The following is a 16,509-nucleotide window of genomic DNA, read 5'->3' as shown; positions in this document are numbered from 1 at the left end:
AGAAATCTCTCCGATTTCGCCTTTGATCGAGCTGTTCTTGAAACTGCTTGTTCCTATAGGCTTCAAACGATCGATTGCAGAAGAAGGAGAAGGTTCCACTAAGGTTAACGCATGAGAAAGCCCTAACCGAGCTTGACTCAGATCAGCTATACACGAGCTAATCGAATTCAAAAGCTCAAGTAATCGCAAGGTGTATTGAAAAAACCCCTCCCCTGAAGAAGCCTCGAGTTTGCGAACTGGATAGTCAATTTCTGCGATCAACTTGGCAAAAGCTCTGTGTTGAATACGAAGCAGTTGGAAACACCGATTGATCCATGGAAATGAGAGAATTTCGGATGTGGATTTGTTCGAATCAAACCCCAAATCGCTCAAGGAAATCGAGATTGCAGAGAGAAATCCCTGAATCGCCGCCGATAACGCCGTTTCCGATTCATGATGGCGGTGGTCGTGAAGATCTTCCAGTTTGGAGAATAATCTGCCAATTGATGAACAGAAATGAGCATCAAAAGATCAAGAACAGAACTCCGCGATTGAATTGACCAGCTAGGGAAGAACTTTAAAAGGCGATTTGCCGAAGCAAACTTCGCAGATCAAATCTGGAGGGCTTGTGACTCTGAATCAACGGTCAAATGGGGTTATCTAAATTAGGAATTCACAGAATTTGAGCAACTGGGCCAGCCCAAGTGGGAACGATCTTGCGTGAGCTTGTGAAGCTGTCACGAGAAAGAAAGCATCAACGGGATATGAACAGAGATTTTTCTGCGATCGGAAGCTTACAATGGAAGATCAAACAACGTGTTCAGTTCAAACAGATTAATACTCAACAACTCTCTTCCAAAAACGATAAAAGATTCGGTGGATTTTAATGCACTGAATTTTATGAAATTTCACATAATGGATATTATTAACTAGCAATTATAATTATCAAAATTATTATTAACAAATTAAATAATTAATTAAGAAGCTAAACCTAACAACAGCTTTAATAACATAGGTGGATGGATAGGTCCAACTAATTGCTTATCCTTTTGAAAAGATAAGTCTTTTTTTTTAATTCCCTAATAAAAGTACCTTTGGAAAGTGGTACTAACTCCATTGTAAACGGACGTTCAACTTTCTTTTAGCTTTACGAGCCTCCGATACACTCATAACATGTAACAGCTCAAGCGGTTGTTTTCTTTGGCACGTTACGTTTCATTGTCAGTCTCACGATTTTTATTTTCCCACCTTTATAAGAATGTTTAGTTCCCTTTCCAACTGATGTGAGATCTCACAATATACTCTTTCTTGGGACCAACGTTCTTGTTGGCACATTGTGTAGTATCTATCTCTCTCTGATGTCATTTGTAACAACTTAAGTCTATCTTTTGTAACAGTGAAGTCCCTTGCTAATAAATATTGTCTGCTTTGCCTCATTACATATAGTCATCAGCTCCAAAATTTAAAAAACGTGTAAACTGAGGAGAAATTTTCACACACTTATAAGGAATACTTAGTTTCTCTCTCCAACCGACGTGGGATCTCACATAACGACACCTAAATATAAATTCAAAGAAATACAGTAAAAGAGAAGTATTATCTTTGATGATCAAGGACCGAACAAAATGCATATCGAATGAATCATAACGAACTAAGTTTAAAAGAAGCTTATTTTAAATATTCAATCCATTTAATTTTATAAAATGTAAGCAAAATGATATCCTAAAATGTCACATAATCCTTTATATAGTGTGTGTTTTGCCAAAGCTTGAAAATTAATTTTATATAATTTAATAGTTTACCAAATTGGGCCGGCCCATATACCAACCAAGCCTATTTTAGCTAAAAGCCCAGCCCAAAGTCAAGCCCAAATCTCTAGCCCACAAACTTGAAATCTGGCAAAGGCGAATATTTGAATGTAATATTTTATAATTTGGCCATTCTAAAATTACTAAAAACGTAAAAGAAAAAATAAAAGGTTGGCACGACACGACAGCAATCCACGTCACCTTCGAGATATCTAGGCCACACACGTGTATATTCGATTCGATATGCACCACTAGTTGTTGTACACCTGTCTTGTCACAAAATAAAGATTTTATTAAATTTAAGAAATTCCAATGCTAAATAAACCAACACTAATGCATTAAAATATATTTTTTTATTGATTTTTATTTACTAAAATTATTCAAAGTAATATTGAGAGAAATAGACTTCTATTTGTATTTTTTTCCCCTAAAATAAAATAAAATAAAATAATTTAAAGAGGAACCCACTAGAATGTGGACTAAAATTTATATTTCCACCACAATTTATATTCAAATAAAACTTCGGTATTATCCTATTTTTAAAATTTAAATATAACTTAATATTCATACAAATATTGTATTATTTTTTATATTTTAAAATTTAAATATAATAAATGAACAAGACAATAAATTTATCTTCAAATAAAATTTTATTTAGACAACAATATAAATAATATTTATTAAAAAAAAAAAGAGAGAAAAAAAATAAAGAGCAAAATTAATGGCCACAAAATTTGTAGCAATCCAAACAAATTTGTGTCACCATTTCCACTTCTTATCATCTCCACATTCCATGGATAGAGAGACCCATTTCCAAATCCAAATCCAAATCAAAATCCAAAGCCTCTGCATGAGGTAGAAGAAGAATCTCCCAGCTTCACTCTCCATCAATGGCGGCCTGCACTTCCACTTCTCCTTCTTCCCTAATGCTCACTTACGCTTCTTCTTCTGTTTACCCCCAAGATCTCGCTTCCTCCATCGTCTCTTTCAATGGGAAATCCCGATTTTCCACCATCAAATCCTTCTCCTCCTGCCATTTCTTATGCAGGCCAAGGAGATCGGCCGATTGGATTTGTCTTAATTTCCAGAGAAGAGCGAGGCACCATGTGATCGTCGCTGCTCTCGCCGCCGAAGCGAATGTCGCGGAAGCGGAGGCGGAGGCGGAGGAGGGTGTCGCCGTGGGGGGAACGGATACCGTTGCTGCGCCTAAACCCAAGAAGGGGAAAGCCGCGTTGCCTCTTAAAAGAGATAGGGTATGTTTCAAAATCTTGTAAAATTTTGGTTGTTAGGATTGGATTGTGGGTTGTGTTGTGTTTTATGGGTTGTTCTTATAGGGGCTTGTTTTCGAGCTTAGAAATGGAGGTTGTTTTACAATGGTTGTGGAGGATTTCTGAGTGTTTTGATTGGTAGATAGGATGTCAAATGTGAACTAGTTTACATATTTTGTTGTCTTTCCATGTCTGAAATCAACTTGTTGTGTGATATGTCAGAGGAGATCCAAGAGATTCTTGGAGATTCAAAAACTAAGGGAAAACAAAAAAGAGTATGAGATCAAGACAGCAATATCTCTTCTCAAGGAAATGGCTAGCACAAAATTTGTAGAAACAGCAGAAGCCCATTTCCGGCTCAACATTGATCCCAAATACAATGATCAACAGCTAAGAGCAACCGTGAGTTTTTTTTTTGTATATAAATCTTGATCTCTTTATTGCTAAGGGAAGTTATGAAGAATATGCTTATCATGAGGTTATTTTGTTTGTATACTTTGTTGTAGGTAAATCTGCCTAAAGGAACAGGGCAAACTGTAAGAGTAGCTGTTCTTACTCAAGGTAGATACTTATAATACTTAAGCAGCCCTCTCTTTAATCGACACACAGTCGGCTATAGTAGCGTTTCTTATGCTATATGTTCGAAAATTCTATCGAAATCCACCCAGTTGAGTCTTTGCTTGTGGCTAAGGCTTTGTTTGGGAGTTGTTGGTGAAACAGTTTTATGATTTCGAGAACAAATTAAGTGTAAACATGTTGTAATAACTCATCCAAAGTTATTTTGTTCTTTACGTTGATGACTTGGAAGTTTTTGTGCATCTTGATTCCTTTTTATTGAGTGGTTATGTGAGATTCCACATCGGTTGGAGAGGGGAACGAAACATGGCTTATAAGGATGTGGAAACCTCTCCCTAGCAGACATATTTTAAAAACTTTGAGGGGAAGCTCGGAAGGGAAAGTCCAAATAGGACAATATTTGCTAGCGGTGGGCTTATGCAGTTACAAATGATATCAGAGCCAGACATGGGTGGTGTGCCATGAGGATGCTGGGCCCCAAGGGGGTGGATCGTGAGATCCCATGTCGGTTGGAGAAGGGAACGAAACATTGCTTATAAGGGTGTGGAAATCTCTCCCTAGCAGACGCGTTTTAAAACTTTGAGGGGAAGTCTGGAAGGGGAAGTCAAAAGAGGACAATATCTGCTAGCGGTGGACTTGAACTGTTATAGGTTACTTGTTACAAAACATTTACTGTTTAGTGCACAATTGTAAAGAGTTGAATTGAATATACAGGTGAGAAATTCGATGAAGCGAAAAATGCTGGTGCAGATTTGGTTGGTGGGGAGGACTTAATAGAACAGATTAAAGGAGGATTTATGGATTTTGACAAACTGATTGCTTCCCCAGACATGATGCCTAAGGTATTGCTATTGCTCTAACTAGATTGCTTCAATGTTGATCCTAGAAGATAAGAGACATGAACACAAACTTAACGTAGTAGCTACCCGGGGTTTATAGATCTATTTTTGGTCATCGATATATTTCCAGAATTTTGTATATCAAAGTTATCTTCTAATGACTGAAGCCAAAACTCTAAACCATTTTCTAAAACAGATATAGTCTACATATGCAAGGGCATTACCATCGGTGAATGCCGATACCTGCATTACTATATGATGATGTAGTTGATTTTCATAGTTGTCTCCTCCGCTCGTTTCAGGTTGCTAGCCTTGGGAAGCTCCTAGGACCACGAGGGCTCATGCCGAATCCAAAAGCCGGTACCGTAGCAACCAATCTGCCTCAGGTATCAATGATTTTTGTTTGGTATCTGCAGTGCATCCAGATTTCCTATATATCCATTAGAAAAGAAATACAGGACTTTACTTTATCCATCTAGCAACCATGATTTCAGGCAATAGCAGAATTCAAGCAGGGGAAAGTTGAATACAGAGCAGATAAAACTGGGATCGTTCACTTACCATTTGGGAAAGCCGACTTCAGTGAAGAAGACCTTCTTGTAAACTTGCTCGCAGCCATAGTATGTTATTCCCTTCTTATCTCCATAGCTGTTGGTCTCCAAAATGTGTCTAATTCATGTTTATAAGCTATTTTCTTTGAACTCTTGACAGAAATCAGTAGAAACCAATAAACCGACAGGTGCCAAAGGTGTATACTGGAAAAGCGCACACATATGCTCGTCGATGGGACCTTCAATTCGATTAAATATAAGGGAGATGCTCGACTTCAAGCTTTCCTCGACAGCTTGACAAATAACAAGCCTGTAAATTTCTTCTGTTTGTTGAATCAGCCTATGGGGGATCCACTACAATATAATGATGTCCAAATGTGAGCTGCACTGGAATGAAGATGATTGAAAAACTGGGATGAATAATGAGAAGATATCAGAAAATTATGATCACAGAAACAAGCATACTGCATAGTCTTCTATACTGACTGAATCTCTCTGTATTAATGGTGTTAAGTTCTTAATGATCTTTGATTAACGTCTTGGGTTTTAGGGAAAAAAATGATGAATGTACTGAAATGTAATGACTAGTTGATGCTCTTTTATTCTGTTCCTGTTTAGGTATTTTCGTCCTTATGAAAACGTGGAATCATTGCTCCTTCTGAGCAATCGTATTCTCAAACTTCTCATTGTATTATCTCTGGTTTCGAGCATATGCATCTGGAGTATTACTTTGAGCAATTTAACTCTAAATGAATCATCTCATTGTTAGAAAGCCCTGATTCAAGAAGATGACTTATATTTATTAAACATTTTCGAGAATTGAATTTACGGTCAGATATAGTCTTTTTTTGGGCTTTTTCAAAGTTTTAAAACGTCACTTAGGGAGAGATTTCCACTCTTATAAAAAATGTTTCGTTCTCTTCTTCAACCAATATGAGATCTCACAATCCATCCTTTGAGGGTAAGCATCTTCACTGGTACACCATTTCAACCGATGTGGATCTCACAATTCACCTCCTTGAAGATCCAATGTCCTCGCTAGCACACTGCCCGGTGTTTGGCTCTAAACCATTTGTAATAGTCTATATGCCCACCGCTAGCAGATATTGTCGTTTGTGAGCTTTCTCTCCCGAGCTTCCTCTCAATATTTTAAAATGCGTCGGAAATATTTCCACACCCTTTCCCTCCACTCTCCAACCGTTGTGAAATCTCACAATCCACCTCCTTGTAGTAATCCAAGCCCATACAAATATTGTTCTTTTTTAGCTTTCCTTTTCGGACTTTCCCTCAAAGTTTTAAAACGCGTCAACTAGGAAAAGGTTTCCACGCACTTATAAGAAATCTTTAACTCTCCTCTCCAACCGATATGGGATCTCACATAAATCATTAGCAAGGAGTTCGAGTAATGATAATCTATTACCAATCATACACTAGTGAGTGCTGTGGAATCGTCGAGACAGAGAAGAACAAAAATGGCTTTGTTGAATCAAATCACCTCCATGGTATCCTACACACAACATTGTTTCTCTGACAAACTTCATTTTCTGATTCTACACAACTACAAAAACACATCTTCTGTTTAGCTGTCAACAAGGAGTTCACTTAACAAATGATTCAATCATGAGTATAATAAGCAGTCTTGTTTATACCACTGAAAATATATACACATTAGCATTTTACTACAATATACACACTGCAATTATCCCTAAAGGAAACTGCAATATTTTCTGCTACTCGAAATTTTTTGACAGAAAACAATGAATTCAGCACTTAAACAGACATTACAGGAAAGAAGAGCAACCAAAACCAAACAAATATATATGGCTCATATGGTAAATTTCATTTAGGGGATTTATGAAGGCAATAATATGCTCTTCCCTGGCATATCTTGACTTTGCATTCCTATTCTGGCCTGTGTAGATTATGGAGGATGTATAAAGAAGCAGATGACAGAAAAATGCAGACCGAATAACTCAGTAGATCAAGACCGGTGGCTATCGTTACCATCTTGCTTCTCTCGAACATTTTTACTAAAAGAATCATCACAATAACATGTCCGACCTTTGTTTTCAACTCATCAAGAGAGCTAATTTTCATCCATTTTGGCCTCTCCTGCAACCAACAACCACCAAAATTACCTTCAAGGCAAACATTCTTGATTTCTTGAAGGATATTCTTGATTTTCTTAAAAATAATGTCTTTAATTTACCTTCAAGGCAAACATTCCAAACAGTGAGGATCCTTTCAGGGCACGATCAACAGGAGGAAGTTCATCAGGAGACACATTGCTGATAAACAAACCGTATAGACCCATCCCAAAGATTAACATGACGGTTCCAGCAAGATACACATCTGCATGGGGTAATAATTCATGATCGTTTATGAACGAGAGAAGATTCACAGTATTTATGGCCTGTGGGTTCATTTTTGGCAAGTGACAGTGACAATGAAAATTAAAACAAGAGGGAAAGCAAAAAGTCTTGCTTTTAAATGCAGTTAGCAGCTTTAGGCTTCCAGCATAAATAAGAGATATAGTAGGGAGTATCCGAGGATCCTACCGATAGCTTCAACAAGTCGCAGAACCATTTGTCCAGTGTGGATACCTTTGACACAGCTTGACCAGTAAACTTTATATGCATCACAAATATAAACGCAGCCCTTCAGACAAACTGAGAGTAGTCAAACTACACGTAAAATTTGAACAGTACACAAAAACATAGAATCTTCCAGACAGAAACCGAGATTATCTTAGATGAAATATTGATCCACATTCCCATAGAAAATGACATGTTCCGACAGTAATAATTTCGGTCCCATAAGTGCATGTCACATGTTCATGTTGTGTGTACGCGTGTCTAACCACATTAGAAGGATTACTTATTGAGTACTTTTAATACCTAACATTTTTCAACACTTTTTGTTTCAGTCACCGACAAAGACGTATGAGGCAAGTGATGGGTTGTATATTGATTGAGCCATCAGGTCCGTGTTAGCATAAATTTCTACATTACGTCACCTTTAATAGCAAGCCTTGGTGTAATCATGTTGTAGATCCTTTTTAAAAATTAATTTACTTCCTCTTAAAGATGTTTTTAAGGGGTTATTTATGAGTTTTCAATGATGTCTCCAAAAAGAAAAACTCAAGATTATTAGTAAACAAAGCTATACTATTTATCAATCCTCTTAATATTGGTTTTTCAAAGTTTTTGATCTTTTAACTTTAACATGCCAGAAGTAACAACCCTAGACAATTGTTTAAGAAGCCAGTTCATTACAATCTATCTTCAAAATATATCCAAAACATCATGCAAAAGGAATTCAACTGCATAGTGAAGCAATTTTTACTCTTGTGTAGCATCCAACGAATTTTATAGTGATTTCTCGGGAAAATTAGATTTAAAGGAGAGCTGGAGAAAGTACATTGAGAAAGCACAAGAGTGAACCGGCCAGTGAACCTCCAACAGCAAGCAGTGCCAAGAAACGGAAGTCAAAAATAACCTGCTTAACATCAGGTGGGACAGGTACAGTCATTAACCCATTAAAGAATTGAAAGACCAGACATTAAAAGGAATAATAATTAAAAAAAAAGACTAATATAATACAAGGAATCAAACTCGAGATTTTAAAAAAATTAAAAATAACATCTGAAATCATCCTAAATGGGTATCCTTTCTGGCACCAGCCCATCCAACTTCTATAGTGCTTGAAATGTGACAACATAAAATTTTCATATGCATCTACTCCACGGCCGATCTCTCAATTATTAATCAGTGTGCGAGTTCAGATTCAAAGTGTTTATGTATTTAATTCATAGCCAGCACAAACTTTCAGCTTCGACAGGGGAAGAACATGAAAATCGAATTGAAAAAAAAAAAAAACGAGAGAGAAAGAGAAAAAAGCAAGTACCCTCTCAATTGAGGATTCAGCGGATCCCATAAACCTAATAATCGGATGAAACGCACCACCACCACCACTAGGGTTAGCATACGCGTAACCGAAATTCGAGTCCGCAGCTCTGGAGGGTTCGACCAAGGGCGTTGAAGTTCCATTGGAGGAACTAACGCCATCACTGGGCGATGATGCTTTCGCTGATTTTGATTCGGAAGACGAAGAGCTCAGAGAAGCACAAGGGTAGGAAAAGCGACGACCCACCGTGGTTGGACAATGAAGGCGGTGGAACCCTAAGGAAACGGCCAGTGGAAGCGGGGAGATCGCGGAAAGCGCCATTGGAGTGATGGAGAAAGAGAAATGGGGGGCAGGATATTTATTTGGAAGCTCAACAAGTGGGGAATGGAGATATTTTGATTGATCTCGATTCACATCTTCGCACTTGAAATCGACGTTTGTGTCTGATTTGAGAGCCAACTGGTTTTACCGCGAAGAACAGTGTCCCCAATAATATTTCTTTTTTATTTTATTTAAAAAAATATTTTTAAACTTTCTAACTAAAAAAAAAATCTCTTAGAATATTTAAAAAACTCATTAGTGCCCTTTAAATTAAATAAAAATAAAAATACTTTTACAGCTAAATACTCAAACAGTTATTCATCAACTATATTTAAACTAATAGGATTTAAAACTCATAGAGACATAAAATATAACTCCAAAAATTTGAATAATAAATATAAATTTTGAGATAAGATAGAAGATATTAAAAAAAAATTAAAAACAATATCATCTTCGACAGCTTGGTCAATCCATAATAAAATATATAAATTAAAAATATAGTTTCTTAAACTACGCCTGCTGTCTTCCTCCCTTGTCTGTCTTATTCATGAAAGTCAAAATTTACAGGAAAATGCTCTATCAACGAGCAAGTGCCCATAGTCATGCCTGAATACGATCAATCGTTGACTCATTTTAAATGAGTCGAACAGTTTGAGTAACTTCAAAACCTAAGCTTTCTTGTTCCACAATCTCCATTAAAATATGTTCGTCTCATTCTATATTCTAAAACTTATACATAGATTTGACTTTACATAAAGAATTAAATCACAGACAAAGAACACAAATGGAATTCTGATAATCAATAACAATCTTAGCCAAATTGGTTGCAAAGAGAAGAGATCATATTAAAATTACCTTATGGGGAAGCACGTTCGATATCTCCTTTGGCCTCACAACAGAGAGAGAGTTGTGTCAATGTCGACGAACCCAGTTCTTCAATTAGCTATTCTAGTTCTTTTCTGTAATGTTCATGTAAAGTCTCTTGAGTGTTCTGATTCCGATCGAGAAGCTTTGATTGCCTTAAAAAGTGGCCTCAACGATCCTGAGAATCGACTCGTGTCGTGGAAAGGGATGGACTGTTGCCATTGGAGAGGGGTGAGGTGTAACAATGGAACTGGAGCTGTTACTATGATTGATCTTCATAACCCACATCCCTTAGGGGAGCAAGGATTCTGGAATCTTAGTGGAGAGATAAGTCCATCACTGACAAAACTAAGGTCTTTGAGATATTTGGATTTGAGTTTTAACACATTCAACAATATTCCAGTTCCTGAATTCTTTGGCTCTTTGAAGAAGTTGCAGTATTTGAACCTATCAAATGCTGGCTTTGGTGGTTTACTTCCTCAAAGTTTGGGCAACATCTCTAGCTTGCAATATCTTGATATGGAGAATTTGGGTTTAGTTCTTGATAAAATTGAATGGGTAGCTGGGCTTGTGTCCTTGAAGTACCTTGCAATGGATAACATGGATCTTTCCACAGTGAAACCAGACTGGATTAAGATATTGAGCAGGCTTAGATTCTTAACTGAGTTGCATATGAGTGATTGTGGTTTATCTGGAGCCATTTCATCTCCCTTGACAGTCAACTTCACTTCTCTCTCTGTTGTTGATTTAACTGGAAACAATATCAATTCTCAGATACCCAGTTGGCTTATGAATGTTAGTAGCCTGACAGCAATCAGTATGAGTGATTGTAATTTGTACGGTAGAATTCCCCTCGGCCTCGGTGATCTACCCAGTTTACGCTCGTTGGATCTTTCTGGGAATGGAAATCTCTCGGCGAGCTGCTCTCAGTTATTTCGAAGAGGATGGAGTAGGGTGGAAGTTCTTATACTAGCTGATAATAAAATTCATGGAAAGCTTCCATCCTCCATTGGAAATGTGAGTTCTCTTGCTTATTTTGATCTTTTAGGGAATAACGTCGAAGGAGGGATTCCGAGCACCATCGGAAGGCTTTGCAACCTGAACTTTTTCCGGTTATCGGGTAATAATTTGAACGGGACGTTACCTGAATCTCTTGAAGGAACTGAAAACTGCAATCCAGCTCGTCCACTCTTTAGCCTGGAGCATCTAGATCTGTCCAACAACAAATTGGTGGGTGAATTGCCGGAGTGGTTAGGGCAACTTGAAAATCTTAATGAACTAAGTTTGGGTTATAACTCACTTCAAGGTCCCATTGTCGATTTCAGATCACTTGAAAAGTTGTCTTCATTGGGGCTGCAAGCAAATAAGCTGAATGGGACTCTCCCTGAGAGTATAGGGCAGCTTTCTGAGCTGTCTCTTTTAGATGTTTCTAGCAATCAATTCACAGGGACAGTCTCAGAGGCACATTTTTCAAAGCTAAACAAACTGAAAATCTTACATTTATCTTCGAATTCTTTGAGATTAAACGTTAGTTCCAATTGGGTTCCTCCATTCCAAGTCAGAAATCTTGACATGGGTTCGTGCTACTTGGGTCCTCCATTTCCAGTTTGGCTCAAATCACAAAATGCGGTGCTGTTCATGGATTTCTCAAATGCCAGCTTCTCAGGTCCCATTCCCAACTGGTTTTGGAACATCTCAGCAAATCTAGCTCTTTTAAACGTTTCTTACAACCGGTTAGAGGGACGACTACCAAACCCGCTGAAAATAGCTCCCTTTGCAGATGTTGATTTCAGCTCCAATCTCTTTGAAGGACCTATTCCTCTTCCAAGCTTTGAGATTGTTTCGCTCGAACTTTCAAATAACATATTCTCGGGTTCTATACCAAAGAATATAGGTGAGGCAATGCCGAACGTGGTCTTTCTGTCTCTGGCTAATAATCAAATAACAGGGGAAATTCCAGATACTGTAGGGGAAATGCAGATTCTTCAGGTCATTAATCTATCAGGGAATAACTTGACTGGTAAAATTCCTTCAACCATTGGGAATTGTTCGTTGTTGAAGGCAATCGACCTCGCGAACAACAATTTAGTAGGTCCAATTCCAGACTCTTTGGGTCAGTTAAATCAGCTTCAGACTCTACATTTAAGTGAAAACAGGCTCACTGGAAAGCTACCACCATCTTTCCAAAATCTCTCCAATCTAGAAACTCTGAATCTTGGGAATAATGGTCTTGTGGGTAGTATTCCTCCTTGGATTGGAACTAGTTTTCCAAATCTGAGAATCCTCACCTTGAGGTCAAATGCATTTTCCGGAGCGATTCCTGCACTCACAAATCTTGACTCGTTGCAAGTCTTGGACCTGGCACAAAACAAGTTGAATGGTTCCATTTCAATTGGTTTCAGCAGTCTCAAAGCTATGTTTCAACGCCAGATAACAAACCAATATCTACTTTACGGGAAGTACAGGAGCATTTACTACGAAGAAAACTACATCTTGAACACAAAAGGCAACTTATTGAGGTACACTAAGACCCTTTCCCTTGTAATAAGCATTGATCTCTCTGGGAACGAACTGTATGGAGTTTTACCTCAAGATATAACTGAGTTAGCCGGGCTCATTGTCTTGAACTTGTCTCAAAATCATATCAGTGGCCAGATTCCAGCGAACATTTCAAACCTGATAGAATTATCATATCTTGATCTCTCAAACAACAGGTTCTCAGGTCCCATTCCTCCAAGCTTGACTAAATTAATATGGTTGAGTGATTTGAATCTCTCGAACAATAACTTGACAGGAAAGATTCCTGTTGGAAATCAGTTTCAAACCTTTTCTGCTTCATCTTTTGCTGGAAATCCTGGTCTCTGTGGAGAACCCCTTTCTGTAATGTGTCAAGACACTGAAAGTATAGATGGAGGGAGAAATGAAGATGAAGACAACAATGAAATCATTGATCAATGGTTTTACCTGAGTCTTGGGGTTGGATTTGCGGCTGGGATTCTAGTTCCTTTCTGCATTTTTGCAGCCAAAAGATCGTGGTCGAATGCTTACTTCCAGTTGCTTGATAAAGTTGTGGGTAAGGTTTCTCCATCTTGACTTATTAATGTAGAAATAACGAAACTATAACTTCCCTTCTCCTTGGGTGTTCATTTTCTTGTTTCGAAGTTCTTTATCACGTGACGTTGTGATTTACTACAATGGATGTAATATTGTTATTCTAGCTACATAAAAACCTGCCTTTCTGTATATACATATATGCACTCACGTTATATAGACTTTTCTCATCTAATCAAATAGGAAACTACACATGTATCCTTCTGTATCCTTTCAGTATAAAGAACATTGCCTTCTCATGCATGTCACTTTACCCACCTTCAACATTTGTAATGTGGACTTTGTTAGGAATCACGACTCTCCACAATTATATGATATTGTCCACTTTGAACATAAACTCTCATGGCTTTGCTTTGGATTTTCCTAAAAGACCTGATATCAATGGAGATAGTATTCCTCACTTAAAAATCCATGATCTTCCACTAAATTAGTCAATGTGGGACTTTCTCCCAACAATCCTCAATAGGCTTTTGGTTACTGGACCTTTTGTAATCATGATCTTAGTTTGATTTTGTTGAATTGAAGTCCGTTTCTATAGTTAGTTCTTGAACTCTTTGTTGTTGTTGGGCTTATTTCTTGTATTCTCTAGTTCTTTCATTTTTTCTCAATGAAAGCTCGATTGCTTTCTAGAAAACCATTTGTACATCTCCTTTCTTTCCTTCCCAACGTTGCCTTACTCCTTGATCATCTCTCTACATAATCTTTTCCGGACTCACTAATAACCAATCTACCCAAAGAAATAATCTCAAACAAACCACACAAAACCACAACTCCCCAACATATGATCTATGTCTCCTACCTACATCTCACAAGTCTACGAGAGTGTTCACTCTCCCGCGAATAACCGGCCAACCTAATTTAAAACATTCCCAAAAAATATCGCTGGATAATCAAAGTTCTTATGAATACAGCTACTTTGGATTGAATATAGCACTTTATATCAACGCTCAAAGTTGCATATTGATCGAGAATTAACAAATCACTTTTCCCCCAGACTTAATTGTTGTCAAGCATCATGGGAAGAGGAAACAGTAAAAGGTAGCTTTTGCCGAAACTTACATTGTTGAGAAGCTTATTGACCATTTGCTGAAGCTGCTGAGGCCCTGCATTTTGGGGAAGATCAATGGGAGCTCCCAAAGGCGTGCCTTCGGGGTCCATCAAGAGAATCATGACATTGTTGATAGCTTCCTTGTGATCTACATCCATCTCCGTAGCCATGGGTTACATAATTTCAAGCAACAGCGAAATTCAGGAACGAGACGAAGGCAGTTTGAGTTCAATGTCTCCCTGCAAAATTGAAGCAGTTGAGGGCTTTGGGTTAGGGTTTATAGGGTTTATCAGCGCGGGGTTTGGGTTTCTTTTATTTATTTATTATTTATTATTTATTTCTATTTTTCAAATGAGTCTTTCTTGTTCTTTACGAGGAAAATAATATATTTTCAATAAAAAATGTAATTATATAATAGCGTATTTTAACTAACAAATTTTTTGTTGCACTATATTAAAATTAAATTCAATTAATTATAAATTTATTTTTTATCACATATTTTGAGAATTTTTTATTATAAGCATTTTTTTTACAAAATATTCCAAATACCATATATTTAGTCTCGAAACATTTTAAAGAAATTAATTCATTTTATTCACTGGACGCTAACTTATATGATTTAAAATTGACACTAATTTATATGATTTAAAATTATACTCATGTTAACTTGTCAATATATACTCAAAACTATATTATTAAATAAGGATCAAAATAGTTATTATTTTAAATTTTAAATTTTAAAAGTGGATGAGCTTAAAAATTTTAAAATTATTAACCAAAATGAAATTTAAACCTTAATATTTAGAAATATGGAGTAAATCTTTTATTGGAAAAAGTATCTTCTAATCTCAAGTATTAGGTTTAATTTCGTATCTGGTCTATAAATTTTAACATATTACATCTTTTTTAGTTTTTACGTTATCGTTACGGATTTACCTATTTTCAGAAATTTAAATATATGCCTTTATTATTATTATTTTTTTTTAATGAAACATGAATTGAAATGGCTTTAGAAGGATAACATTATTGAAGAACTTGTAGAAATGAATTTATTCATCAATGTTCATGACCGAGTTTAGGAGAAAGAAAATCTTGGCGTCAACAACAAAAACGTCAAAATCTCAATACTATAGTCGCCAAAATATTGATATCGACAGATATTTCTAAGCATTTCGTATCCTTATTAACAAAATCATATTCATCATGATGATATTTTCATTGAAAATCAACATTTATATAGTATTACGAACACATCGATCACATAACGATGAAACGAGCAAGTAAAACCTTGTTAGAAAACAAATGGAGACTCGTTTATTGCATCAACAGAACGAACAAGAAAATTGAAAGCAGAAGGGCTCGGACTAACCAACTTCCTAAGAACAAAGATAACCCACTTGAGACTAATTCCAGAAAAAGCAAAAGGCAAAATGCAGCTTTACCCCGCTAAAAAAATGGAAGAGAAACGCTATAGAATGGTTAAACTAAGCCAAAAACATAATCTTCAAGATGACTGAAAACACTCCATAACTGAGTAGCAGCTGAGAAGTTAACTACGTACTGTTAAATTACTCACTTGCTGAAAGTGGCTTCCGTGCCAAGAAGAAATACATTGGTGTAAATATCTCTCTCCTGACAACATTAAGAAACGTCGTATGAGCAACTCGGTCGAGTTAGAAGAACGAACATCATGGAGAAATATGAGAGACAAATACAACATGCTCTCGATTGCACTTCTAGCCTAAAAATATTCTGAAGTTAGGACCGACCTTAATATAACAGCTCGAGCTTACTGCTAGTAGATATTGTCCTCTTTGGCTTGTCACGTATCGCAATAAGCCTCACGTTTTTATGACGTGTCTACTTGGTAGAGGTTTCCACACCCTTATAAGGAATGTTTTGTTCCCCTCTCCACCTGATGTGGGTTCTCACAATCCACCCCCTTAGAAGCCAACATTTTCGTTGGTATACCGCCCTAACATGCGTTTTAAAACCGTGAAGCTGACGACGATATGTAATGGGTCAAAGCGGACAATATCTGCTCCCCCTTCTCTCGTAATTTACCTCAAGTTCGTATCTCGCATATCAAAGTCCCCCCCCCCCCCCCCCCCCCCCCCCCCCCCCCCCCCCCCCCCCCCCCCCCCCCCCCCCCCCCCCCCCCCCCCCCCCCCCCCCCCCCCCCCCCCCCCCCCCCCCCCCCCCCCCCCCCCCCCCCCCCCCCCCCCCCCCCCCCCCCCC

The 16,509-nt window shown here is 37.5% G+C and overlaps 4 protein-coding genes across 5 annotated transcripts in view; 2 read left to right on the top strand and 2 right to left on the bottom strand.

Annotated features, from left to right (window-relative positions):
- Positions 1-2,543: 2,543 nt before the first annotated feature.
- On the top strand, positions 2,544-5,715 carry LOC111493089 (50S ribosomal protein L1, chloroplastic-like). Its single transcript, XM_023142696.1, has 7 exons — positions 2,544-3,040; positions 3,278-3,457; positions 3,562-3,616; positions 4,346-4,473; positions 4,773-4,856; positions 4,965-5,090; positions 5,182-5,715. Exons 1-7 carry the CDS (start codon positions 2,678-2,680, stop codon positions 5,317-5,319), a joined length of 1,074 nt encoding a protein of 357 aa, XP_022998464.1. The 5' UTR covers positions 2,544-2,677; the 3' UTR covers positions 5,320-5,715.
- Positions 5,716-6,618: 903 nt separating this feature from the next.
- On the bottom strand, positions 6,619-9,369 carry LOC111493097. Its single transcript, XM_023142705.1, has 5 exons — positions 8,928-9,369; positions 8,442-8,519; positions 7,580-7,679; positions 7,231-7,373; positions 6,619-7,133 (listed from the first exon to the last, which is right to left on the bottom strand). The coding sequence occupies exons 1-5, from the start codon at positions 9,246-9,248 to the stop codon at positions 6,924-6,926; spliced, it is 852 nt and encodes a 283-aa protein (XP_022998473.1). The 5' UTR covers positions 9,249-9,369; the 3' UTR covers positions 6,619-6,923.
- LOC111493036 (leucine-rich repeat receptor protein kinase MSL1-like) lies at positions 9,322-13,209 on the top strand. Its single transcript, XM_023142619.1, has 2 exons — positions 9,322-9,405; positions 10,104-13,209. Exon 2 carries the CDS (start codon positions 10,107-10,109, stop codon positions 13,203-13,205), a length of 3,099 nt encoding a protein of 1,032 aa, XP_022998387.1. The 5' UTR covers positions 9,322-9,405; positions 10,104-10,106; the 3' UTR covers positions 13,206-13,209.
- Positions 13,210-15,533: 2,324 nt separating this feature from the next.
- Positions 15,534-16,509, bottom strand: part of LOC111493094 (cycloartenol-C-24-methyltransferase) — a 4,206-nt gene continuing 3,230 nt past the window's right edge. For both annotated transcript variants that reach the window (XM_023142700.1, XM_023142701.1), the window contains exon 14: positions 15,534-15,903. In XM_023142700.1, coding sequence (XP_022998468.1) covers positions 15,840-15,903 — 64 coding nt within the window. In that variant the 3' untranslated portion in view covers positions 15,534-15,839. The remainder of the gene's footprint in view (positions 15,904-16,509) is intronic.

Source organism: Cucurbita maxima, unplaced genomic scaffold, assembly GCF_002738345.1.
Source record: "Cucurbita maxima cultivar Rimu unplaced genomic scaffold, Cmax_1.0 Cma_Scf00018, whole genome shotgun sequence".
Classification (NCBI taxonomy): Eukaryota; Viridiplantae; Streptophyta; class Magnoliopsida; order Cucurbitales; family Cucurbitaceae; genus Cucurbita; species Cucurbita maxima.
The sequence above is the reverse complement of the archived record's forward strand: the minus strand, read 5'-3'. Positions and strand labels throughout refer to the sequence as shown.